Source organism: Babesia microti, chromosome IV, assembly GCF_000691945.2.
Source record: "Babesia microti strain RI chromosome IV, complete genome".
Classification (NCBI taxonomy): Eukaryota; Apicomplexa; class Aconoidasida; order Piroplasmida; family Babesiidae; genus Babesia; species Babesia microti.
Window position 1 is genome coordinate 697,135 of NC_034969.1, and position 22,146 is coordinate 719,280.

The 22,146-nt window shown below is 42.1% G+C and overlaps 9 protein-coding genes across 9 annotated transcripts; 6 read left to right on the forward strand and 3 right to left on the reverse strand.

Moving 5' to 3' along the window:
- Positions 1-39: 39 nt before the first annotated feature.
- Positions 40-3,087, reverse strand: BmR1_04g06675 (histone-lysine N-methyltransferase SETD2; the record flags this gene model as incomplete). The annotated part of the gene is made up of 1 exon (XM_012794485.1): positions 40-3,087. One exon carries the CDS (start codon positions 3,085-3,087, stop codon positions 40-42), a length of 3,048 nt encoding a protein of 1,015 aa, XP_012649939.1.
- BmR1_04g06680 (Ribosome biogenesis protein WDR12 homolog) lies at positions 4,326-5,784 on the forward strand (the record flags this gene model as incomplete). Its single annotated transcript, XM_012794486.2, has 8 exons — positions 4,326-4,520; positions 4,541-4,623; positions 4,644-5,003; positions 5,024-5,161; positions 5,182-5,362; positions 5,384-5,505; positions 5,526-5,637; positions 5,659-5,784. 8 exons carry the CDS (start codon positions 4,326-4,328, stop codon positions 5,782-5,784), a joined length of 1,317 nt encoding a protein of 438 aa, XP_012649940.2.
- Positions 5,785-5,837: 53 nt separating this feature from the next.
- BmR1_04g06685 (Ribosomal RNA large subunit methyltransferase K/L) lies at positions 5,838-7,328 on the reverse strand (the record flags this gene model as incomplete). The annotated part of the gene is made up of 8 exons (XM_021482534.1): positions 5,838-6,041; positions 6,063-6,095; positions 6,116-6,235; positions 6,257-6,328; positions 6,350-6,516; positions 6,538-6,881; positions 6,902-7,120; positions 7,141-7,328. The coding sequence occupies 8 exons, from the start codon at positions 7,326-7,328 to the stop codon at positions 5,838-5,840; spliced, it is 1,347 nt and encodes a 448-aa protein (XP_021337752.1).
- Positions 7,329-7,379: 51 nt separating this feature from the next.
- Positions 7,380-9,505, forward strand: BmR1_04g06690 (Peptidase family C78; the record flags this gene model as incomplete). Its single annotated transcript, XM_021482535.1, has 5 exons — positions 7,380-8,783; positions 8,806-8,901; positions 8,923-9,081; positions 9,102-9,248; positions 9,269-9,505. The coding sequence occupies 5 exons, from the start codon at positions 7,380-7,382 to the stop codon at positions 9,503-9,505; spliced, it is 2,043 nt and encodes a 680-aa protein (XP_021337753.1).
- Positions 9,506-9,612: 107 nt separating this feature from the next.
- Positions 9,613-10,488, forward strand: BmR1_04g06695 (ubiquinone biosynthesis methyltransferase; the record flags this gene model as incomplete). Its single annotated transcript, XM_012794489.2, has 1 exon — positions 9,613-10,488. One exon carries the CDS (start codon positions 9,613-9,615, stop codon positions 10,486-10,488), a length of 876 nt encoding a protein of 291 aa, XP_012649943.2.
- Positions 10,585-17,335, reverse strand: BmR1_04g06700 (Putative histone-lysine N-methyltransferase 1; the record flags this gene model as incomplete). The annotated part of the gene is made up of 4 exons (XM_021482536.1): positions 10,585-10,659; positions 10,680-10,787; positions 10,963-17,249; positions 17,329-17,335. 4 exons carry the CDS (start codon positions 17,333-17,335, stop codon positions 10,585-10,587), a joined length of 6,477 nt encoding a protein of 2,158 aa, XP_021337754.1.
- BmR1_04g06705 (drug metabolite transporter, putative) lies at positions 18,022-19,643 on the forward strand (the record flags this gene model as incomplete). Its single annotated transcript, XM_012794491.1, has 5 exons — positions 18,022-18,519; positions 18,595-18,674; positions 18,697-18,973; positions 19,105-19,488; positions 19,509-19,643. 5 exons carry the CDS (start codon positions 18,022-18,024, stop codon positions 19,641-19,643), a joined length of 1,374 nt encoding a protein of 457 aa, XP_012649945.1.
- BmR1_04g06710 (MIP18 family protein At1g68310) lies at positions 19,946-20,579 on the forward strand (the record flags this gene model as incomplete). The annotated part of the gene is made up of 5 exons (XM_021482537.1): positions 19,946-20,074; positions 20,098-20,250; positions 20,271-20,355; positions 20,410-20,511; positions 20,533-20,579. The coding sequence occupies 5 exons, from the start codon at positions 19,946-19,948 to the stop codon at positions 20,577-20,579; spliced, it is 516 nt and encodes a 171-aa protein (XP_021337755.1).
- Positions 20,601-22,103, forward strand: BmR1_04g06715 (PPR repeat protein (PPR); the record flags this gene model as incomplete). Its single annotated transcript, XM_021482538.1, has 2 exons — positions 20,601-20,940; positions 20,962-22,103. 2 exons carry the CDS (start codon positions 20,601-20,603, stop codon positions 22,101-22,103), a joined length of 1,482 nt encoding a protein of 493 aa, XP_021337756.1.
- Between the last annotated feature and the right edge of the window lie 43 nt (positions 22,104-22,146).

Below are 22,146 nucleotides of genomic sequence, written 5' to 3' on the forward strand. Positions count from 1 at the left end.
AGAGAGCTTAACAACTGGAAATGTGATTGTCTATCCTACTCACAAAAAATTAGCATTCTCACTCACTAATTTATTGCAAATGCTGACATAATTTACATATTGTGCAATTGATGATACATCAAAAATACCCCCTTGTGATGTTGCTATGTGTGGTACAGATTCTGCCTGATCCATAGGTAGTGGTGTTGTTTGTTCATTAGCCATTTTGAAGGCCTCTATATCTGGCACAAAATTCCCATAATATTTCACGCTATTGATAAACATTTTATTCAACCTAAGTAGGGATAGTTTTAGTGCTAATCTTTCCCTCTCAAGTGTGCTTTTAAGATACCATTGACTACGGTGGTTGGAATTTTGACAAACGCTGCAAATATTCTCATAGTTGATACCACAAACAAAGTCTCCACATGAAATTTTGTCATGTAAAACATTTCCACAACTATCACAAACAGTGCAATCACCGTAACCTCCACAAGCAACGCAATTTTCAGTCAACCCCCAAGAGAGGTCAAAAAAATTCTGAACGTTACTAAGTGCATCCCTACCAAAGCGATTGCTAACATTCACTAGTGTATAACACTGGAAAAATCGCTTGGCTGCGATGAAGAACTCAGGGTTGGATGTTGTGTTCAATGATTTTTGCGGATTATACTCATATGCAATGATGGACCAAGGTAGATCTATTGCAAATTTTTTGGTTTTAGCATTGGAAAAATTCTCCAATGACAAACCGTTAAGTGCGATCAACTTTGTATACAAATACTCAATATGAGTGTGTGATTTTATATCCACAGGAAGTGCTAGGAGTCCCCTATTAACTGCCTTAAGAAGGCTCAAAACTTGCCTATAATCCATATCAACTTCGTTGTTATTGATAAGTAGTTTTCTAATCTTATTGCATATGTTTAAATGCTTAGTAATGTTGTTGGTATTAATTAACCTATCATTTGCCTCCAAGTCTCCGCTAGTGAATAAGCCATTAATTACATCAAGTGGTATTGGCCGAGGCTTTAGCGATGAATTATTCCCAATAGTAAATAGATTCTGCATATCCTTTAACAAATCGTTCAATGAATCCATAGTTGTCCCATCAAGTTTCCTAATCAATGCCTTCTCTAGCGAAGAATCATTAGATGAAGTGCCAATAATACCTCTGCATTTATTGCTCCCACAAGCACAGTTGAAACCATTATATAGGCCATAAGATTGAAACCCATAGTTGTAAGTTATTTCCTCGTTGGGATTAATGGTTCGCTTCGAGAAAATGCACATATGAATTGTTCCCCTATAGCTTATAGGCATGCTTTGACAATTTGGTTCGCACGAGTGATTTATGTAGCGTGAAATGTTACCCATCCTAGTGGAATCAATATATACATCCTTTTGTATCTTCATAATGTACCAGTGGTTATGTTTGCCATCATCCAATTCGCTAAAGCAGCGACTTAATAATCTTTTTTGGTATAAATCATGGTTAGTCACTTCTCCTGTATACTCGCATACCAACTCCCCCTCATAAATGTAATCTGAGGCAAACACACCATATCCCTTTTTTTCTACCCTTGATATATACAATTTTGACTGTGTATAATTTGCTAATCTTCTATTACCACAATCAATATCCCCTAGTTTGCATATACCGCTGTGGCATTCAATTCCACGGGATCTATTATTGCAATTTCTGTCGCAAACATGGGCGCAGTTACAGCAGTCAGGAGCGTCTATAACCTTGAGAAATTTCTTGGTTTCCTCTGTGCAATAGTTGGAATTGAGGTATGTGAAGTTCGGGGGGAGGATATCATACATATTCAAGCGTTCACCTGGAATAAATACAGAATTTCCGATAAATGTTTTGGTGCTATCCAAATTATCTTGTTTTTCATCTTTTTTGATGTCATTAACACCGATTGAAATAGAATTACAAGTAGGGGTGTTATCTTTTATTGGATAATTGTCATATGTATCATAATTAACATTGTATTTCGATTTTGAAACTTCACTATTACTAAAAGTTGAATAGACATTATTTTGGCTGACGATAAAAGACTTATTTATGTAACTTATATCGCCTTTCGCCGCTTTTATGACAGATTTTAACTGTCTATAAATGTTCTGAGAGTTAGAATGTATATTCAAAGAAATATCACTATTTTTGTAAACATGAGTACTTCTTTGCGTTTTTAATCTTGAAATTTCACGGTGTATTTGTTGATGCAAACAATTATGGCAGAGGATGTTATTTTTGCAATTCACAATATATGAAGCGTCTGGAGGCAAACACCGGATACACCAGCACATATCACACCGTATACATGAGTAAATTGTGTTTTGGGTTAGTTTATTTAATTGTCTCAGTTGCGTTAATATGCCATTGTCAGTGGTTGCGCGGTTGGGTAAGTTTATACGTAGTAACGCTGGCATCCGTGGCGGCTTAATTGGATATTTACCCTTATTAAAATGGGATGATTCAATTGATCCTTTGCATGTCCTACGCAAAAAATCCCAAGCGATACTCGCATCTCTTGATTTGCTATTAAACAACTCCTTCCTCCAGCACTTTTCCCAGGTGTACATGTACTTGTCACAATCATAACAGCTATAGCAGAAGTGGGAGTGACAAATTATGTTGTCTTCACAAATATCTAGAACTTCAAGAGGTAGTTTCATGTTAGTGAAATAGGCAATTAGATCTTGTTTAGCCAAGTATATCACTCGAATTCTTGCCAAACATGAATTGCGGCAATAAAAGTTGGTACAGGTTTTAATGCTGCACTTTATAACTTTATTTAAATGGATAAATTTGTGGCAGTAATTACAGCCCACATAACTTTGCCAGCAAAAGTAACAAATGGTATTATCATTATCACAAGCAATAGAATTCGCGCTTATAACAGTAGAATCGGTATATAATTGGTTATTTTTGGATAATTTGATATTTTGGTGATATTTTAGACAGCTTTTGTGATAACTTCGAGAGCAAAACCCAGTACAAATGAATAGTTCTAGCTCTGTACTAATTATTGTACGGCAAATCCAGCAAAATGCACATTGATCGTGTGAAATATAGCCCAGGTTATTCAAGTGCATTATTTTATCTTGATTCCCGCCATAAGGATCTACTATTTAGCTAAATACTGCATGGATACATTTTATATAAACGATTCCCCACAACTACCGTGTATTTATTCTGGACTATATATGACCAATTAAGTCGATATGTTTGTAGTTACACCCGCAAAATTTTGAATATATAATAGTACAACTCATATTTGATGTATAAATTGGTATAGCTTTGTGATAGTGGAAATGCGTCTAATGTGTAAAGTTATTTTGTTTGTGAATATATAATTGAATATTTTCGTCTAAAAACTAAATATTTGTGGTGTATGATTAATGAATGTGTGGATTACTGTGGAAATCAAATTGACTATCAAATGTTTAAAGATAGTAGTTTCAGAACCTAAAAAATATACCAATTGCATATGTGTCAGTTTATAATACAATCATACTATTAAATCTATTTGCTGATTGTGCGCCTATAAACTAGGGTATAAGGTGGTTACTGATTTGCCATATACTAGGGTATTTCCTATGTATGTATTTATAACAAGTGATACAAAAAACGTCACTGGATATGATAAATGATGTAATATATAGAACCAGACCTACAGATAGATAGCAACCACTTGTGTTTTGGGTGGAATGACAGATAGTAGATGTCAAAGTTAACAAACGGAGCGTTGAGGTATAGTTTACATACAATTACATACTTACAGCATCTAAACTTTTATAATCACTCACATTTGAAATGTGAATGATTGTAAAAAAGCAGTTATTTAGAGGTAAATAAAATTGTCATATGATGTAACAAATTGTAGTACTTGAACAATGTTAGTGGTATGTTTAAATGTTTAAATCCTGGATAACTTTAGAAAATATATTTGCAGAATATAAAGTGGAAGATTGTATTGTTAGAACAATTGGGATGATGAATAATGCATGGTATTTGAGACAATCAAATAGTGATGGTGTAGATTATGTTTGAAATAAGAAACTGTTTTTTAGTCAACGTCATGCGTTGCATTAGAAAATAGAATGGGGAAATGTGGTTAATACATTAATCTGTTTTGCCATTAGCACAACCAAACTTTAAACAAAATAGTCATGGTGGCTATTTTGTTAGTAAAATATTAATATTTATGTATAGTGCCGTTAAATATGTAATTATAATTCGATGCACATTTAGATTATATTTGGTATAAATAAGATTATATCTGATATATCTGAAAGTGTTTATTATTATTATTATTATATATATATATTGTATGCACATCTGCGGCGGTGGGGGAGGAATCCTAGTTTATATCACCGACACAGGTATGGATCAAGGTGTGGATAATAATACAATAAGCGAAGTACAAGCAGAGTTTGTCACGCATATTAGTGATTCAAAGTATCACTTGAATGACAAAAATCTATATGTGTTGCCAACAAATATGACCAGCGACGATTTAAATGAGGTATTGTATTAATTACTCAGATGTTATGCAATCTGCTATCTATTAACAAGGTTAAATTTGCTTTCTATTGTTACGGAATGCAATTATACAGTACTATTGCTGAGTAATTAATTATTTACCTAGATTACTAGAGCAAATTGACTTCAAATGCGAATCTACTTTAACTATAACATATTCTCTATTAGATTATTCCAAAGAGCAAATTATTGATGAATTAAATTGTTGGGTTTCGTGTATGGATTATCTACATAATTTGAACCAATTGATTATTTCCAGTGCCGAGGGTATGATATGGACTATTGATAATGACAACGGACAGCGTGTTTTGGGTAGAAAAATAACAGATGGGGAAATCGCATCATTTGATACAAAAACTTACAATAAATGCACATACCTAGCGATAATTTCATCCTATGGGCATATAGAAATAGCGGAAATATCCGACGTCAAAAGTAGTTATAATTCAATATCCCATTTTAAAGCGTAAGATATTAGTGATTGAGGCACTTAAATTCAGGAACTGGCATCAAGTTTAGCCCAAATTTTAACGTTTTGGCAACATCTGGCTATGATAGAGCCATTCGTATATTTTCCATCAATAATATACAAGATTTTTGTAAGCCCAATGAGTCTAAAAAAAGGTATTATATAATTAAAGTAGGAATTCTACAGATTTTTATAATATATTGGAGGAGAAGGATATTTATTGGGGCCATTCAGATGCAATTACTGCCATTAATTATACAAAAAATGATGTTATCAAGACTGTATCCTTTGACAACACTTACAGATTGTGGGATGTTACATCATCTAAGTGTAAGAATACAATCAACCTCTCGAAGGTATCACAACTTATTATTTAGTCTGCTAGTTGTCTAGATACTAATGTAAATGACTTAAGCGCAATAGGGCATATAAATGGGTTAGTATCCATATACGACGATAAAGGCGAAGCATGTATTTTTGGTGGGAAATTACACAGCAGGTATATAAAAGTTTACCTAGAATTGTATCTGATGTAAAGTGGAGTAGTTTCTATGAACATATATTTGCAACAAGCAGTAACGATGGCATGATAGTTGTTAGTGACTTGAGGTTTAATAAATCGCCAATTTTTGTAAGATTATGTTTAATTTAGACTTGGAAATGTGATAGATCTGAGGAGTTTATTAGGGCATGTTGCTGGATAAATGATAACAATTTGGCCACCGGATCTAACAAAGGAGAAGTTACCAGGCATGTAATCAACAATTTAAGTATTTGATTTGTACATTAATTTGGAGTTAATTTTTTGTGCATACTATGACTATAGATGTGTTATTTGATGTTACAGTTGTAGTTATAGCAGGCCCATTGGATACCACTGAAATACATAGTTCTACCACCCTCGAGCTTTTGATTAATTACCTCCTCAATAACCTTCTTTTTGAAGCAATTTGGTATTAATAATAATAATTTCGGGTTTTTGTAGGTCAATTTTATATAATTTAAAAGTTTATTCAACATATTATGGTGATATTTCTGTATTATAATTTGACATACTTTTAGATGTGTTGGTTTACCATTTCTAATTTCCTAAATTGAACAGTTATTACCTTACGTAATTCTCCAGTCAAGGGTAGGGTGCATATAAATGTTGGGTTTGTTATATCATCTTTGATGTATTGAAAAGTGTCTAACGGCGATCCCTGGTAGAATTTAATATGCCTCAAAACCTATATCATGTAATAAGTTACTCCTGCATTGTTTGCAGAATGTACTGCAATATTAATCTTTTCCCAACTCTTTTCACAACCAAAAACACTAAACTAAATTATGCAATCCCTCACATCTTGTTGTTTCAATTTTTTAATTTGCCTGATCATATTGGAATAACAAATTAAAGTTTTGAGTGCATTTAGATCATTATGATTGAAAATCTCTGATGAAAAATGTCTAATGAAACTTCCCGGTGAAATACCCGAATTTATCATTGCATATTCTATTGTTATTGTGCCTGAATCATGTTAATTATTACCAATGCTGCAACTGGTGTCAATCATGCTGTTTTTGCGATAATTCGTGATAAATTTCTCACTCAATCTATCATACAATTGTTTAGTATTATTAATATCTGGATAATGATTGAAATAGTTTAGGTAGTCTTCCAAACTAATTATTGAGTTATCAATGTATCCAGAATCATCTAATAATGAATTTGCTAATGTAGAATCTATGTCCTGAATGAAACTTTGGTGTCTATATATGCGATTATTGAGTTTAGTGCCAACTAGATCCACATATAGACTGGATTCTTTTGCCGAATTGATAGTTAGTAGGAATGTCAAATCTGGATTCTTCAAATCAACGTTCAACTTGTATCTATATAAATAGTGAATTACTTGTGGGCAAAATAGTCCATAATGGCATCCTTTACCACCAAAGAAGTGTAATTATTTGATTTAAAGCTATCTAATCCCCTAGAAATATCTGATTTTACCATAAAACTGACGTAAGGATTTAGATAGTTTGACCATTCGACATTCCTACAGGAGTTCAATAAATCAATACTGTTATGAGAAGTGAAAGTGGCGAGTTGTAGATAGATTTGTTTAGCAAATCTAAGTGAAATTTTGGCTACCTTGAGAAATATGAGAGGAAATAGGCATGTTTTAAGGAAACGTTGGAAATAGATACTGATGAGTGTGAAATTGTCATGTCATTTTGAGGGAACCCGAATGATAGTAGCTCATTATGTAGATACTTTTCAATTCCAAATACGCATTTAACATAGAGTTTATATAATTTGTCACCACTGCATGTTGTCATATATGTTATGTAAAGTCAAGCACTGGTCAGTATAGGGTGTAACCAGTGATGATGAAGGTACACATGCCCAAAAGTATAGTTGATGGTGTATACCAAAACTCAATTAATTATGAAAATGTTGGTATTGCAATATCTCAACTTTTTGGCATTATAACTAATGATGCTTCTCGTTTGGAATTAATTATTTTATATACAACGGAAAGCGTTAGCTCCAATGAAGTTGATAAATTGAGTAATGATGTGGAAATGTCATTACCATGGTGTGTTAATAAATTATCTGTGTTTGTTAAATCGCAAAATAGTGTTAATTTGGATAACTTAATCAATAAAATCTGTGGCCTTGGTGTAGAATATGTGATTGTGAATGAATATTGCATGGAATCTCATGTTTTAAAATTGTTTTCTATTAAATATAATAATTTGGAGAAGTTGGAATGTGAATTTAATATATTAAGTAATGAATTTGATCTGCTAAAAAAGTTTGGTTATAACACTTGCAATTATACCATATTTATCGAAGATAATATTTCTATTAAGGAAATAAAAGCTGGATTACATGTTTCAGACAAATCATTAGCTATGAAAATTAAGAATTTGATTGAGTCTATTGATTTGGAACAGTTGACAATTGATGGAGATAGTGACACATTTAATACGGATATTAGTGTAAATAAAATTATAGAGGATAGTGAAGCTAAATATGTTAATGAAAGTAACACAGTTATTTCATTATTAGCACAAATTTGTGTGTTATTCAAAAATGGCACTGAAAAACATGATTTGGAATCAATGGTTAAACAGAAATTTTTCAGTTTTGTTACCTATGTTGGCGATAAAGTAAAAGTGGAAGATTATGATTATTTGACAGCTGCCATTACCAAAGTTGAGGTTAAAAACGTTGAGAATGAGGAATGTACAGACGAAGGAAGAATGGTTACTATTGGAGCTAAAATTAAATCTAAGGGCAATATTAAGGGTAAAATTAAGGGTAGTAAAGGCAGCAAGCCAAAAAAGAAATCTGATAATAATCCTAAAAATATCATTTCAAATAAATCGATTTCTCTGGCAAATAGAGTATCATATACACCTATTACCAAAACTGGTAAACTAGACTTAAACATTGAATTTAACCCCAGTAATTCGGCCATAATTATAAATCCTCAAAGTGATACGAGTGTTATTGAAGGCGATAATGATAGAAATGAGTCGGATTTTGAAAGAAATAATTGTGATACAGACGAGAAAAATCACTACAAAATATCTCTTCTATTCAAGCTAGAGTCTCTTAAGTCAATATGTGGATTTTACCAATCTATACCTGTAACCATTCCATTTTATCGACTAGTTAATCAACTAAATATATCTACCACTGGTTATAATACATACAATAAACTTCCGTATCTGATTAATACATACAACCCACGATCATTACTACCTGATAACATTGTTATAAACGTAAGTAAAATGAGTGATGTAGCCACACGCTAAAATGGAACGGCCCTACTGGATTTCACCAAAAAATTCCAGTGTCGCTGTTGTTTCTGGTAAATATGCTTACTACCACTACTGCATGGTAAGAAATTATTTTATACAGGATGACATTGAAGATTCGGGTTGGGGATGTTGTTATAGGTCTCTGCAAATGGTGTGGAGTTGGTATTTATTGCAGAATTATACCGTGGCAAAAGTGCCCAATCACTGGGAAATTCAGCGTATTTTGAATGAAAATGATACCACTGGTAGGGTAATAAAGGTATAACAATATTAACATAGGTTGGGAGTGATACATGGATTGGCACAGTAGAATGCAGTTACATAATTAACTGGAAATTGAATATGATTTGCAAGATATATTATCTGAGTGATTCTAGTTATCTACCAGACTATTCTATGGTAATTAAAGAACACTTATTGGTGCAGGTATGGAGATGTATATGCAGAAAACACCAATAATAATTGCAGTTGGCTGCTATGCATATGTCATAGTCGGAATTTGTATTGATAATGATAATGAGCCCACTTATCTCATTGCTGACCCGCATTACTCTGGGCAGAATAGCCTGAAATCAATCGCATCCAAGGGTGTGGGTTGGAAGAGGATAGATTTTTTGAATAAGGTAGTCGATTCCGGTTTTATAAACCTATTGCTGCCACAAACTAGTCTTTATAACGATTAATCTCAGTGTGCTTAATGTTTTAGTGATTACTATTGGGGCCCATACACCGAGCGTAGTAAACTTAGTATAGGTACTGTACAATTGTTAGGCGTTATCTATGTGTCAAGATGGATAAGTTATACAACGTGAGGGACATATTTAAGAGTGTTGCATCAAAATACGATTTTATGAATGACCTTATGAGTTTTGGTGTACATAGGTTTTGGAAGGATTGTCTAGTTGGTCTATTGGAGCCAAAACTGATATCGCACTGGCAGAGTGTAGAGAGGTGTTTACTTTCAAGCAATAGGGGACGAATTTTAAAGGCCAGGGTACCAAAGTTGAGCATAATAGACCTGGCAGGAGGGACTGGCGACATAGCCTTTAGAATAAATGACCTATCCAACCACCTTGCGTTTAAAACTGCCAATGGTTTTCAATATCATTGCGAATATTCACGGAAATTCTACCCAAAAATATCAATTGTAGATGTATCAGAGGAAATGATCGCCGAAGGCAAGAGAAGGTATAGAGACCAGTACGGCGGTCAGACGGGCGTAACGGAATGGTTGGGCAATTCAGATGAAACAGGTAACGTCGAATGGATCCTTGGTCCTGCAGAAGAAATTCCACTAGAAGATTCATCGGCAGATATTATCACAATCGCATTTGGTGCGAGGAACTTTGATAATTTAAGCCAAGGGTTGTTAGAATGCAAACGGGTACTTAAGCCAAACGGCGAACTTTACATTCTAGAATTCAGTAAATGCAAATTACCGGTACTTTCTGCGCTTTATAGCGTGTATTCCCACTTGGTGATTCCAAAGATGGGGAAAGTGGTTGCCAACGATGAAGACGCATACCAATACCTAGTGGACTCGATAGAAGCGTTCCCTGGACAACTAGATTTTGCTAAAATTATTGAAGATTGTGGTTTTCATGAAGTATCCCACTTGGATTTATCCGGAGGGATTGTTGCGATACACAAGGCTGTCAAGAGATAGCAGATGGCAGGGGATGGGGGATAATTTCTCAGGCACAAGATTAGCTGTTTGCAATAGTGCAGTGTTTTAGTTAATCTAGAACGCATGGCAATCGTGTCAATTCATCCTTCCCAGGCACGAAGGGGCACCACAATGGCAAGATAATTTTTTCGCTTCCGCTTCAATGCCGAACTAGATAATGTCTAAAATACCTGGTAGTTGTATGTTATTTCCTCCCCCGGATTGATATCCCGCTTCGCAAAGATCACTATGTGCTTTAGTCCAGACTCACACGTTATGATCCGGCATATGCAATTGGGCTACATTAGATGGTTATTGAAGGACATGTAGCAATTTCAAATTACACGTAGCAGCCTTCAATACGTATTTGTAAGTATATATTAGTATGTATATATATGTGTATATATTAGTATATATTAGCGTATATTAGTAAATTATTATTAATATTTATTAATCCAAATGAGAAATTATTACCTCACACGAATGATTGATAAATCTAGCCATGTTTCCCATCCTAGTGGCGTCCACAACGAGCTGCTCGTTCAACTTAAACATGTAACACGAGCCATCAATTCCCCACTTATCGTTGTAAAATTTCTCCCTCACGTCACTTATCACGTCCCTAATGAGCTCCCCAATGTACTCTATCACCGGTTCCCCGGACTGGATGAGCTGGTTGGCAAAGAGGCCGATTCCGTGGATGGGAGACCCCCTAACCCTGAGGCGAGAGGGCTGAGAAAGTGACTGTATGTAGCGATAAAGCATTGAAGAACTCAAAGTATCAAATTTTTTCTTCGGCCTTGAATCCTCTGCAAATTTATCTACGGTAGAGTCAAATACAACCTGAACATCATTTTCAAACTCGTTCTGCTGCGGCTCCTCGCGCGCGCTCAACTGCCGCCTCCCCAACTCGCTCGGCAAATTCAACCTTTCAATGCGATTTCTGACGTAGCGCAAATATTTCTCCCTATTTCTACGAACTGTAACCGGATCGTTAAAACCAAAAAACGTCTCTGCGAAACTTCTGAGGTGAAACCGATCGCCCGTCTTCAGCATAACCTGGAGAAACCCCGCGTTCGCCTTAAATGTAGCTATAAAAGCTGTCGTGGTACGCAGTAAGTCACTGCTGCTAAACGACTCGCCAACCTGCGGGTCGTATATCGCAAACTGGAGCATACCCCCACTGAGGAAGGTGTACAGCACGTAGTAAGTCCTGGCCCCTGGAATGAACCGGTGCCACCAGCGCCGGTGGGCCACGTAACCCCCCGGGTAGGGTGCGTCGTCAAGCAGCCCGCGCATAATGAGGTAGCCCTCCCGAAATGTGCCCCCGTGCCCCAAATTCAGCTCAGTACCGCCAAACAGACTGCTCGGGGGAGAAAGAGGCGCCAGAGGAGCGGGCACTATCCGCATGCGCTGCCTGACCTGCCTGGAAACTGCAAACGCAGCTCCCCCACCCATTCCCTCGCATAAAATAAAGTCCTCTCTAACGGCGACCCCCTCCCTGGCGGCTAGGGCAAGGAAGTGCTGCAGCTGCTGTAACCGGAGACTCCGGGACCCGGCCCAGCAGCCCTCGCACCAGGCCCGGCGCCCGGTAAAATAGATCGACAGCGAGCTGCCGTAGAGGCAGGGCAGGTGGTAGACTTTGCCGCAGTTGCCGTAGCACGGCACCGAGGCGAAGTTCCCTCCGCACAGTCCGCAGCTGCTGCCCCTCGCTGCGGAAATGGCCTCGAGCAGCGTCCCCAGGGGCACCTCCACGGGCGGTACGAGCGCCGGTAAGTACATACACTCCCTGAAGGGCGTCCCCTCGGGAAGTGGCCGCAGCGTTATGAGCGAGTCAAAGACGATGTTCCAACTCTTGCTCAACAGCTCGCGGCGAACGGACCAGGCGAGGCACTCACCGTGCACGGAAGAGACGCCCTCACCGGAGCTAAACTGCAGCAGATTTCCCAGAAGCTCGGGTGAGCTGTTCCACCCGCAGAGGACGCAGGAGTGGGCGACCTTAACCCTGAGACCGGTCAACCCTCCGCGCAGGCCATCCGGCAAGCCCCGCTCAGGATGGCGCAGAAAGTCGCTAGAAAGCGGCTTACCCGTGGCTCCCCGCGTACGCAATTCTCCAGCGACCGTCCGCAGGAAGGAGCGGCCCAGCAGGTCGCACAGGCGCTCGGCAGCAGGGATGGCAGCAGGGGCGGTGAGTGAGGTTTTGTGTGGGGCGGCGAGTGGGGTTTTGTTGGAGGGGGTTGGCTGGTATTGCCGCCTCATAAACCCCACAAACTGGCAGCACACCACCCAAATCAGCTTGCTGGCCAGCGCCACCGTCTCGGGCATGACGGAGCCCCCCCCGCCTCCGTACTCGACTGAACAAATACGCCTGACCAGCTCCACGTACGCAGCCCCCCACGGACCTCCGGGGTGCAGAGACGAACCGAACAGCCCCTCAATGGCAGATACAAGCGCCTCCCGCGGACGCGAATAGAGCAGCGATCCGATGAGCTCCTGCGAAACACGAAAGAGTGGCTTGAAAAAGTCACTGCGCACAAAAGCCTCGATCGCGGCCCTGGAGGCCGCCCCATCCGCGGCGCTCGCCACGGCATGCAGTAGCCCGTAGAGCCCGCGGTGCGTGGCCACCAGCGGGCGATCGAGCCGCGGTAGCTTAAGGGGACGCGGTGCGGGCCAGCCGGCCCCCTGCCCGCCGCACCCGGGGCAGAGCAGAGTATACGTGCGGGGCAGCAAAACAGCCGGCCCGTGTGATGCCGCCACGGCAAATTCCGCGCTGCAGAGGCTGCAGCAGGCGCTGACAAACCCAGCTCTGCCGCCTCGCCCTAGCGCGCGGGCACAGCTGCCGGAACAGGCAAACTGCAGGCTGCCAGACCCATTGGAAAGCTTGTGCCTGGGAAACACGCCTACGTGGCGATAGCGCTTGCCCAGCCTGCGCAGCCGCTCAAACGGCCCTAGCACGGGGCTTTTGCGCCAGTCGCGCCCGCCGTCTGGCTGGAGGTTGTTGAACAGGTTCTTGCGCCAGTGCAGCCGCTCCGCCGCCACAACGAATGCCTCAACCGCGGCGTCCGGTGGCCCTGCCTCTCCGCAGACGAGGCCAGCACAGGCCTCGTCTGCGGAGAGGCAGGACAGGTGGTAAGGCGCCAAGCAGTACGCGCAGGCAATGGTGCGTAACGGGCCCGCGTGTACTTGGGCCGGGCCCGGAGGGCGCGGCGGGCAGAGGCGCAAGTGGAAGCGGTCGTACAGCAGCTCCGCGTATTCGCTGCGCGCGCCCATCTCTGGCAAGTAGCCAATACCATTCAACCTCGAGCCGGCAAGCGATTCGGTCATGTGGGGAGAGACCCAGCCGCACTTTTCCGCAAGGCCCAGGTCGGAGATGTTCGACGCGTCGAGGGGGTGCCCGGAGTTGCAGGCACCGCCGCAGCCGGTGCAGTAGGCGCAGTTGGCGCAACGGTAGCGTACAGCATCCCCGCGCGCCACGCCGACCTTCGGTGCCCCCAGGCATGCCAGGTGCGCCGGCGCGGCGCAGCTGCGGCAGAAGACGAGGTCTTGCTGGCTGTCTACCGATTGGCAGATGTGGCAAGTGTCCAGGTCGATCCAGGCGGGCAGGCCCCCCGTTAAGGGTATTTTTCTAGAGTGGGCGAATAGCGCGACAAAGTGGGCGTCCAGGATGTGTTTGAGCGGCTTTTCCTGTCCCTTGGGGACTTTTCCGAAGATGGAGTCCCTGATGCGTAGAAGGAGAGGGTCTGTGTCAGGCGCGGTGTCAGCAAGTTCCGGAAGGAGTTTGATCAGTTCGCGGATGCGCGAGTCCATTCCGTTTGGATGTTGATGGGCAGAGGCGGAGGGCCAGTTGGAGTTGGGGCGTATACCCGGGAAGGCAAGGGATTTTTTTTCGGGGCGGGTGTTAGTGGCGGCGACGGGCGCGTCAGAAAGTATCTTGGCGATGAGGGTTTTTCCTTTTTTTTCAAAGTTGGTGGCGAGTTTGTATACCTTTGTATTGGGCATGCTCATCAATTTGACATTATGCGGAATCAAGAGCACGTCCCTGGTGAACTCTTCGTCGCTGGCGTATCCCGATGTTTCCAGCTTGTGTTTGATCTGAGAGAGATTTATGGGGTTTTTGACCAGACGCCAGTAAAGGGCGTAGGACTGCGGCACCTTGTAGCGCAGTTCATTGTTCTTGTCTAGCAAAAAGAGCTGCTCCAAAATTCTGTAATAGCGCAGCTGGCGGTTGTTGCTGCGGCAGATGGGGCAGCGATAGCGAAAGTCGCGCGAGCCCATGGGCTCCAGGTTCTCATTCGCGAGCGAGTCGCAGGAGGCGTGCAGCCAGAGCATGCAGCCCCCGCACTGGATCCAGGAAAGTGACACGCTTTCCCCGTGGGTCGATGTTGAGTACAGCGTGTGCCTGGTGCCCGCCATGGGCACGTTGTTCCCGTCGGGGCTCCAGATCCCGTAGCAAACAGCGCAATAGTTTAACTGCCCGATCAAATAGTTGCAGCGCCGGCAAAAAAAGAACTGCGAGTCCCAATTGGTATAGTCGCACGCGTGCTTGTCCTGCCAGCCGCAGCCGAGGCAGCGCCTGCAGTCATCGCAGCGCCAGAAGGAGAGAAAGTGCAGCCGAGGCACGCTGGGATTGCAGCAGGCACCATGTGCCCCAAAATTGCAGGATACGCAGCGCACTATTACGCCACCGGCGCTTCCCTCAGTGCCCCTGCGTTTGCCTGGCCGCCTGCCAGCGCCGGGATCGGTCGGCGCGGGCGGGTCTGGTATAACCTCGCTCCGGAGGGGCAGTCCACAATAGACGCAGTTGGAGCAGTCCTGGCATCGCCACTGGTCAAACGGCAGGTGGGCCGTCACTCCCTCGCGGAGGTGGTAAACCGGCACGTGGACTCGATTCCTATCTCCCCCCAGCGCCCCGGCGCCCACGGCGCCGTCTGGGGCTGGAAAGGGGGCGATTGGGGGGATTCTGGCGTTGGGCGGGTGCACGCATTTGGCGTGGAAGCTCAGCGAGCAACCGGCGCAGCGTAGCCCCCAGTAACACACCTCGCCTGCGCATGCGGGGACGTTGGTGTTTGTTGCAGGGGGGTGAAACCAGTGCGATTGCAAGAGCCGCACGAACTCCCTCACCGTGGCGATCTGGTCCAGCGGGTACGAAGAGGGCCATGTGAAGTGCTTGGCCGCGTGGACTGGGATCAGGGAGCGCATCGTGATGTATACGGATGAAATGGGCGTCACCATGCTGCTGTTGAAGATGTCGTCGGTGCTGGCGCCCATTGTGTACTCGGGGCCCTTGTCGATGGCGAAGGAGAGCTTTTCTGCAAGGGAGGCTAGGAGGGGATCAGACGGGTTGGACGGGTTGGATGGGTTGGATGGGTTGGATGGGAGGGGCTCGACGCCCGCCAGGTGTGCCACCTCTCCGCCGCAGATGTGGCACACGACAAGCGAGCGCCCCTTGTCCCGTACTCCCCCCTCCCCTTCCCCCTTCCCCTTCACCTCCTCCTCTCCCTTGTCCCTTATCCCTCCCCACTGCCCCTGCGGTAGTGCGGCTCGGTGGGGAGGACCGCAGACAAGGATATGCCTGCAAGTGCTGGGGAAGATCCACTGCCTCGACCTCTCCAGGCAGGAGAGCCTGTTTTTTTCGGCCTCCACCAACCTTTGGAACTCCTCCGGGGTGATGCTTCCTTCCAGCAGCGCGTTGGCGCCATCGTCCAGAGAAGGAGAGTGCTCGTAGAGGTGTGCGAAGAGAACTCTGTATTTTTTGTGCCAGTATTTGACTAGTGCGTGCACCCAGATGTCTGGTGGGCATGAAAACAGGTCTGTTGTGAGCAGCAGCAGGTGGGAGCCGACGTATTGCGCGCCGTCCTGGCTGGAGAGGTCAATTTGTGGGGGTATGTAGCCTTTGCTTGTGGTAAGAACCCCATTTTTGACCATGCAAAAGGCGGGTTTTTTTTCCTCAGCGTCAGCGTGCTGGTGATTGTGCGTAACGGGCCTGTGTATACCTCGGCCGTGCCCGGGGGGCGCCTTGGCCAGACCGGTCAGGAGCGCGTATGCCATGGAGCAGGCGAGGCAGCAGCTGTTGTCGATGTGCGGGCCCAACGGGGCCGCGGCGCCCTTGAGCAAGTACTTCAGCGGACGGCCCAGCTGCGGGGCCAAGCTGTCCAAAATCGAGGCCGGGCCCTCGGCCGGAAGGCCCATCATCAGCTGCAGGAGGTCGCAGGACTGCTTGAGAGAGCCCCTGAAGCTGCTGATGTCTCCGGGCAAATATCGCGTTAGCCTCCCACCTTCTGTGTCGCGTAGGACAAACTGGAACGCGTTGCCCAGGGCGCAGCAGACGAGACACATATCCGGGGTAAATTCTGTCGTCGGCAGGTTGTATGGCTTGGAGCTGCCGGTGAGCCCGCAGGAAATTGTGTCTGCGTCAAAATTGGAGGGCCTGAATATTTTGGGGTGGCTCTTGCGGTCAAGGATGCCTTTGTGCCAGTGTACCCTCACGGCCGGGTTTTTGAGCCGGCCCGCGCAGTACCAAAGGATGTCTCCAAAGTGGCCCAGCACCACGTTAAACTCGTCGGCTTCCCCAGCTTCCAGTATATCGACGCCCTTGGAGTCGACCGTGAAGGGGGGTTTAGAGGACGGTGCCCCGGAGTCGTATTTAACGTTTCTGACGAACTTGTACTTGCCCGATGTTGTTTTTACGGCCATGAATAACTGCTTGTCTGCCGGCAGTTTTAGACTTTTCCTGTCCTTGACGCCGCTGAGGGTATCGTGGTCTGAATTAGTGCAAATAGTGGGTAGAGGAGAATTTAAGATATCAAATAAAATTTTAATTACGCAAGGTAACATGCGTACCTGCCATTATTGTCTCCGATAACGTTGCAGTGTTTGCTGGATGGTAGGTTTAGAGAGCATTGTGTAGAGGTAGAATCGGAAGATTTGCCCTTGGATTTGTGCTAGGCGCGGTGTGTTTATCTCTCTGATTCCCATCCACAGATGCACATTATGCATCCGCTTTGCCGCGTGGGTCCTGCGTGTAGGACGTCGTCTGGGGGCACTCTAGTCCTTGGCCAGATTGCCAGTCAGTCCTTGGTCTATTCCCCTGTGGGAACCGGCCAACCCTTTTTGCACTAGGCACTTATCAGTCTAAAGTATTCATTTTTGGCATTCATTGCTGTATTTATTTATACGCTACATCTTTCACGCTCGGATGTACATGCTTTAATATGTCCTTCCCTAATTTGCACGTATCACAAGCCTTACATTTGCACATAGTTTATTTAAAAAATTATTAAAAATCTGTAGACTACTAGTTATGTGTTTGATATTTAGCTAAAACCTACGCGTGCCCTTTTTATTAATGTCTGGAGTGGGCGGTTTTCCATATTATCTCTGCATTATCACAATTAATTATGAATTAAAGATGCGATTAGCACGTATAATAATTAGAAATTTTTCAATGATCCGGGTTGTCTACGTTAGGGTCCTGGGTGGGTTACACCCAACACAATAATCGGTATACTACTGTCGGCGATAAAACCGCGTGACATGGATCAATTAAAAGATTCCATTGATCAATCAAATATTGATCGAAAGGCAGCTCTGGAGGCTATTGAATCCTTTCTTTCCTCTAAAATACAAGCCGCTAATGCGGGGAGTATTCGTGGGAAAAAGAATCCAGCTGTTAACGATTTTAATAACCCGCCAATAGTACAGTCATATTTATCCGAGGATGAGGGGGTAACCAGTATATCTGAATATAAAAATGGAATATCCGACCCCTTTTACAATATTGCCGTAGGTACCAATCATTCCATTTCCTCGGCGAAAAATATACCTGTATCGTATCAGCCGAATCACACTGATACAAATAGAGAAACGCCCCTGATACAACGTAGTATTGCCTATTTTAAAAATAAAACTAAATTCCTCTCCAAAATGGACACGTTTACCTCGGCGTTGATCCCCGCTGCCATTACCCTGGTCATTACTAACTCAGCACAACCACTACTTATATTCTTGCTTAGAAAATATGGAGGGACTCCGGTAAGCACTCGTGCATTTAATTTAAAAATCTAAATTTGCAATTTCAATTCATTTATACTCTGCATAGTAACATAGGTGGGTGCCTACTTCTTCCTATTCCCAACCTATCTCGGCATGATCTGCGTCGGCCTATATCCAACCAAAAAACCCGTATGGTAAAGTCAAGGCATTATTTAGGAAGGAAAATTGGATTTACCCCGGAGTATTAGCTGGAATTGACTTCTTGCATCAGCTTATTGAAAAGGCTGGGTTGCTATACTGCGGTCCATGCCTATACACTGTGGCCAGCAGCAGCAATACTCTGTTCCTAGCGCTATTTACTTCCATTTATTTAAATGTAAAAATAACTAGAAATACTGCAATTTCATTGACTATTATTTCAATTGCAGTGTCATTTAGTGGTTCGGGAAAATTGTGCGAAATAAACTCAACACATTTGATCGGCTTTACATTGGTTATCATCGCTTCTATACTAGTGAGTTCCGTAATCCTGAATTTGAATGCGTGTTTTTTCTATAAATATGCGTTTTTCTTATACAAGTATATACAATCTATATGCAAAATGTCATATACCATGTCATCTAGAACGCATTCAACTTTGTGATAGGAGAGATCATACTCAAAGAAAATAAAATCGAAGGCCCAAACCTCGTCTGTATAATGGGATTCATATCCTTTATCTCTCTCACCCTCTGGACCTGCGTTTGGACCATTCCAAACTGGAGTACAATCGCTCATCATACGGAAATGAATGTATATGCCATTTTCATTATTTTATTTGTCCTGTTTATATCAAATTTCATACGGTCTTCTGTATATTGGATACTCATAAAACGTGCTGGATCTCTATTCACAGGTGTGCTAAAGGCGCTCCGAATTGTTATTGTTATTGTAATAAGTCACATTTTGTTCTCCCACATAGATCCCATGCAGAGGATCACATTCACCAAAATCTTCACCGCTCTGCTGGTAAATACTCTCTAATTTAGTGTTCAACCGGTATCGTGATCTATTCAATAGACAACAATAATAAGATTGATAACTATAAGAATGAAATGAAGGGGGAGAGAGAAGCGGTTGAGGATGGCGAAGACGAAAAAATCATGGTAAATGATGATGTTTAAGCATCGATATAACATATTTTTGCAATCGCTAATTTTACAGTTTTTCGGTCATATCTAATACTGGGAATCTAGGCCATTAAATACTCTAGTTCATACTTAAGATCCATGTTTTATATGCATCACACCAATAAGCACAAATTATAAGTATATTAAATCAGCTATTAGACTAAATAATAACTAAATAAGGCATTACAGATAGGCTGGAAGTTGTACTGGTACACCCTATAAAGTGATCAGTCCAGTGCTCGTTCTATAGGGCTCTACGTATACTACTTAACGTTGTAGTTAACGTGCTGAGAGCCATGATTGAAAACCCTAATCCCTCTCTAATAGAGAGGAGCGGGCTCAAACACACATTTGATGACTCAACGTCCGAACTCATGGAATCATTTACAAGAAACGACTCAAACTATGACCATGTGGATATATATGTATGAACACGCGAGTAATCTAGGAAGTTTTCGACTTAATTAGGGATATAAAAGACCCTGAACATCCCTATTCGATAGAATGCCTAAAAATAGTGGACTTGGAAAGTGTAAAAGTTGAAACTAACCCCCACGCGATAAGAGTGACATACAGGCCAACGATTCCTCACTGTAGTCAAGTAAAAATCCATACAAATAGGCCACTTTGATAGGCTTGATGATATATATGAAGATTAGGCAAAATGTTCCCATGAATTACAAGATTTTCGTGCAAATTGAAAAGGGTAATGTTAATTGTTTTCATAATTTACTGTGAAATATATGTTAAATTAATACAGGATATCATGACAGTGAAGAAGCAATTAACAAGCAGTTGGCAGATAAAGAAAGGGTGTCAGCAGCTTTGGAAAACCCAAATTTAATGAACATGATTGACGAAGGTAAGAAACCTCGCAACGTAGCAATCTACGGATACGTGCCGCCTGACATTATTGACCTGTCCATATAACTAGTGTAACTAATGTAGTATATGACTGAAAATTTTTGGTTAATCTTTTGTTGTATATTGGACTGTGTACTAACAGTTAATTTGTCATTTAGCAAATTTAGTAGAAATGCGTGCACTTTTGTAAATTTTCCGATTTCCCCTACGCATTACATTAATAACATTGTTCGTAATGATTTAAGGGATGATGTACCCTTAGATCAGCAATTTGATGATTTTAAAAGCGATAATAATGGAGAATCTGAACCTTCAAATGTCACTGAGGATCAATTCAAAGCGGCCGCTGCTTCAGCCGTACAATTGTCTACATTAGGCATCGATTGGATCAAGGTTATAGAGGGCCTCAAGGAGACAGACGACTGTGGTAAGAAAACTTATGATATAGCTATAAGCACTAATACATTAGCCTACAACGCTGCAATATCTTCTGCTGCCAAAAACTCAGATTTTGATAAAGCAATACAACTGTTCAATGAGGTGAAGAAAGAAGATCCAGGAGCTATTGACGTTGTTACGTATAAAACATTGATACTGGCTTGTGAATTGGCTGGTAAATTTGAACATGCCATAGCTTTCTACAACGATTTTTTACAATCTGATATTAAACCGGATTATGGCCTCCTAACATCAGTGCTACGCTGTTGTTCTCAACTTGGATTTGATGAATTTGCCTGTAATGCATTCAGTGGTATAAAAAAGTTGACAGATCCCAAAATTGCAGATTATGAAAATGTAATACAAGCTTGTATTCTATCTAATGACACAAATGGTGCCTTAAACTATTTTAATGAATTATCAAAGATTGCAATTGCTGGCGACCTAGTTAAATCGACTTCCAAATTGATTCTACATGGATCATTTAATATGAACGGTAAATTGCTAGATAGGATATGGGAGATAATTAATGAAAAGGGAATTAATGTTGGCAAAAAATCATTCGCAGATCTTCTACAAGGATTGTATAACTGCGGTAAATTTGATGTTATGGATTCTGTCTGGAATAAAATTTGTGAGCTTTATGGAGAAGAAAGAGGGGATATCGCATACCAAATGATGCTTAAAAGTCATGCAGCCACAGGAGATTGCTTAAGTGCTAGTAAACTGTTGGATGATATGCAAAATCTGTACCGTCAAGATATGAACGACATAACATTCTCTAGTGCCATTGAATCATGTGTAGCTAGTGGTGAATCTAAATTGGCAATTAACTTCCTAAGGAAAGGACAATCAATAGGTATCGCAATAAGTGTTAAGATGCTAAATGCAGTGTTTAGAGTGTGTGAGAGGAGCGAAAGTTGGAACGATATAACACTCATTTATGAACAGAATGAGGCACTCATGGCACAAGCTTCGGGTAGAGAAGTTCTGGAGGCCAAGATATACTATTTGTTGGCAAATTATCATCTAGATAGAAAGGATAGGCTAAAGGATATTATTGGAGATTTGTCTGAACTGCAAAAATACAACTTCCCTTTTGCTGTGAAAGTCCAAAAATTTATACAACAAAAGTTGTCTGGTAATGTATAGTAATTTCGTGGTATTTAGTTGCAATTGCCGTTAGATAGTATTA